This window comes from Cryptomeria japonica, chromosome 11, assembly GCF_030272615.1.
Source record: "Cryptomeria japonica chromosome 11, Sugi_1.0, whole genome shotgun sequence".
Classification (NCBI taxonomy): domain Eukaryota; kingdom Viridiplantae; phylum Streptophyta; class Pinopsida; order Cupressales; family Cupressaceae; genus Cryptomeria; species Cryptomeria japonica.
This window is the reverse complement of record NC_081415.1, coordinates 326,278,359-326,281,761: the sequence shown is the minus strand read 5'-3', so window position 1 is coordinate 326,281,761 and position 3,403 is coordinate 326,278,359. Positions and strand designations below refer to the sequence as shown.

Sequence of the window (3,403 nt, the reverse complement as noted above, 5' to 3'; positions counted from 1 at the left end):
TTACCCCCGCAGAGGACTACCCAATTCTTAAAACATCATGTGAACAAACTAATTCGACATCAAACTTTTTGACTAACATTAAAATATAAAATTCAAAACAACAATAAAAATAATACCAAATTAAAGATAACTGGAAAAAAACCTACAGATTTTATCCTTGAAAATCAAGAAATACAAAATTATTAATAACATACATCACCTGAACAAACTAATTCAGACAAACTTTTTGACTAACATTTAAATATAAAATTCAAAACTACAATAAAAATGGAAACAATTAAAGCTTAACAGGATCAAAACCTACAGATTTTTATCCTTGAAAATCACAACTATATCATTCGTCCAATTGTTAGGGACCGTCTGGATGTAACCGCATTGGACAAGGCTTGTAATTGTACTTTGATAACCGATGATAAACTTTACGAATGTTCCATGTAGTGTGTATGATCTTATCTTATTTCTTTAACAAAGGCCTACTATATCGAATAACATAGGAATCTCAACAAAATTCAGCGGAGTTATCTATACTAGATTATAATATTTTATTCAAACATTGAACAGACCCACACACGTAGATTTTTTTTTTAACTTAAAAAAATTGCGCATTTTGCCGTCCTAAGCAGAAATTCGAAACAGGCCAAAACAGGAATCGGGTTAAAGGAATGCGGCATGCCTATAAAATAAAAAAATGCCCTACATCCCAAATTGTCTGTTTAACAATACAACATATTAAGAAGCTCAGAGATGGAGAATCCAACATTGACAGATTGGAAAATCTCATACTCCGTTTAATCTAATTTAAACCGTTGGAAAATAAAATGTCTCCTTTCCGAAATAGGCAAAAATGTCTCGAGGAAAAAAACTAGAAGTATCACGAATTTAATAATGCAGTCCTGAAAAATGTTGTCGTTTAAATAATAAATCTATGACAGGAAATATGGCAGGATAGATAGTCTGTGAAGATATTTATACGAAATCTTATTAAAAATTACCGGTCTCTATCATTTAATGTGCTATTGAAAGCATTTTTCAGTAAAAAAGCCTAAACCCGATCATAAAGACATCAAATTTAGGCCCTGTGGCAACAAGGTTAATATTGAATTCTTCTGTTCATTACATACTATCAAGACATCAAACTTTCAAAAACTTGAAATCAAAAAAATCAGAATATAAAGTATCCCTTTCAGAGTTCTACAGTGGATATTTCAGTAAGAATATGCAGTCCTATTCAAACAATTGAAACCATCCATCTGTTAAATTCCAATCATTTACTCCTGACTATGTGCAGACTAATCAAAATAAAAAAAGACCACACACATAAGCATGTTATTACTCGGCTAAAAATATGGCAAACAACACGTTAGCATTGCCTACGAAAATCATCCAAAGGCAAGAGAATCTTTAACCATACATTTGTTTTAAAATTACTATTACTTAATTTTATCGGTAAACGTCATTAAACTTGACCAAACCCTAGGCAACTTAGAAGAGGGCAACTTAGAAGGGCATTAAAAAGGAATTGCAGGAAACCCTAACATAAGAGGGCATTTAAAGCTAAAAACCAAACATAAGAGGGCATTTAAATCCGAAACCCTAATATAAGAGGGCATTTAAAGCTGACCACAATCTTGGATGACAACAGGCTTGGAGGTGCGCCCGCTGGAGGAGCCGACGCGCTCAATGGCGCGGACGACGTCCATCCCGTCGACGATCTGGCCAAAGACGACATGTTTGCCGTCGAGCCACTCAGTCTTGGCGGTGCAGATGAAGAACTGGGAGCCGTTGGTGTTCTTCCCAGCGTTAGCCATGGACAGGATACCAGGGCCAGTGTGCCTCTTCTGGAAGTTCTCGTCAGGGAACTTTGAACCGTAAATGGACTCACCGCCGGTGCCATTTCCAGCAGTAAAGTCACCGCCCTGGCACATAAAGCCAGGGATGACCCGGTGGAAGGAGGAGCCCTTGAAGTGAAGGGGCTTGCCTGACTTGCCAGTACCCTTCTCACCAGTGCAGAGTGCCCTGAAGTTCTCTGCGGTCTTCGGTGTCACGTCAGCATACAGCTCCATCACGATTCGGCCCGCCGGTGCACCGCCGACGGCCATTTCAAAGAAAACCCTTGGATTTGCCATCGTATAAAACCTGATTTCCCTGCCAAAATCGAAAAAGAGAGAACGTTAGCAACTAATCAGCGGCGATGAACCACGGATCTGATTCTCTCATTACAGAAGAAAAGCATGAACAGTTATTAAAAGCATTGATGTACTACAACACCAGAACACGAGCAATTTCTCAAAGATCGGGAAAAAAAATCGAGATTTCTGTAAGTAACAACACCAGAACACTAGCAATTTCTCAAAGATCAGAGAAAAATCGAGACTTCAGTAACTTACTTGTTCAGATCGAGATCGTTCTCTCCTGATAGTATACTGCTCTGCTCTAGTCAGTGAACGCGTCCGCTGCCCTCTCCCATGGCTCTGCTTCTTATACAAATCTCGAAATGCCTGAAAACCATCTCAACCGTTCGATTCTAGAGTAAAACATCCAACGGTTGTAATAACCCAGTGAAGAGGGTTAGACAGAAGTCCTCGGATCCAAAATTGCCGACCGACACGTGTATGGAAAACAACCCGGTTGATTAAGTCAAGTTTCAATAATATTATTTTTATTGTTCTTGATACAAGAAGATTCCTGCTAGCCCGAGTTAATGGGCGGAAAGGTAAAGCTTTAGTTATTCCGTATGTCGCTAAATTTGATGATATTTTAGGATTTACATGTACGTAATCTCATGGAATATCTATCAAAGCGAACCTTTGCAACTTGTGAGACGAGATTCCTCTAAATCATTCACACGCCTCATGTTCACAAATTCTATTGATATAGGTTTGACAAATAAAAAAATAGGGATATTTTGCTACTCGTGTCTTGGAATATTATTTATCCACGACCTAATATCCTTCCAAATCTGTTAAATCTTGGATGCATCCTTCAAGAGGGAAATTGTAAGGGGAAAAGTAGTCTTTCCATGGGGAATTGTAAGGGTAAAAGTTAGTCTTTTCGGTATGGAATTGCAAGGGAAAAAGTAGTCCACCATATTTGATAGGCAGCTTATAAGGAAGTCTAGAAAGAAGAAGAATATATATGAGTGGTCACAAGTACTTTAGAAGAAAATGTGGAATCTCTTAGCTAGAGAAAGAGATTTGGCAATTCAAAAGTACATTTTCTTTTCAATATGAATCAAAATAGGTAAGATTAGGAAGTGTTGGAATGTAAGTTTTCTTTTATTCGTATTCTGTAATTTGGTTATTATATGTTACTTAAAGTTATGTTTTAATGTAATTTTTAGAGATTGATGTAACGTGAAAATTCCTGAGAAATAATATATGAAAGATATTTGTCCGTGGTTTTT

At 37.1% G+C, this 3,403-nt stretch overlaps 1 protein-coding gene across 1 annotated transcript; it reads right to left on the bottom strand.

Annotated features, from left to right (window-relative positions):
• Positions 1-1,299: 1,299 nt before the first annotated feature.
• LOC131065054 (peptidyl-prolyl cis-trans isomerase) lies at positions 1,300-2,544 on the bottom strand. The gene is made up of 2 exons (XM_057999438.2): positions 2,388-2,544; positions 1,300-2,145 (listed from the first exon to the last, which is right to left on the bottom strand). The coding sequence occupies exon 2, from the start codon at positions 2,124-2,126 to the stop codon at positions 1,611-1,613; it is 516 nt and encodes a 171-aa protein (XP_057855421.1). The 5' UTR covers positions 2,127-2,145; positions 2,388-2,544; the 3' UTR covers positions 1,300-1,610.
• Between the last annotated feature and the right edge of the window lie 859 nt (positions 2,545-3,403).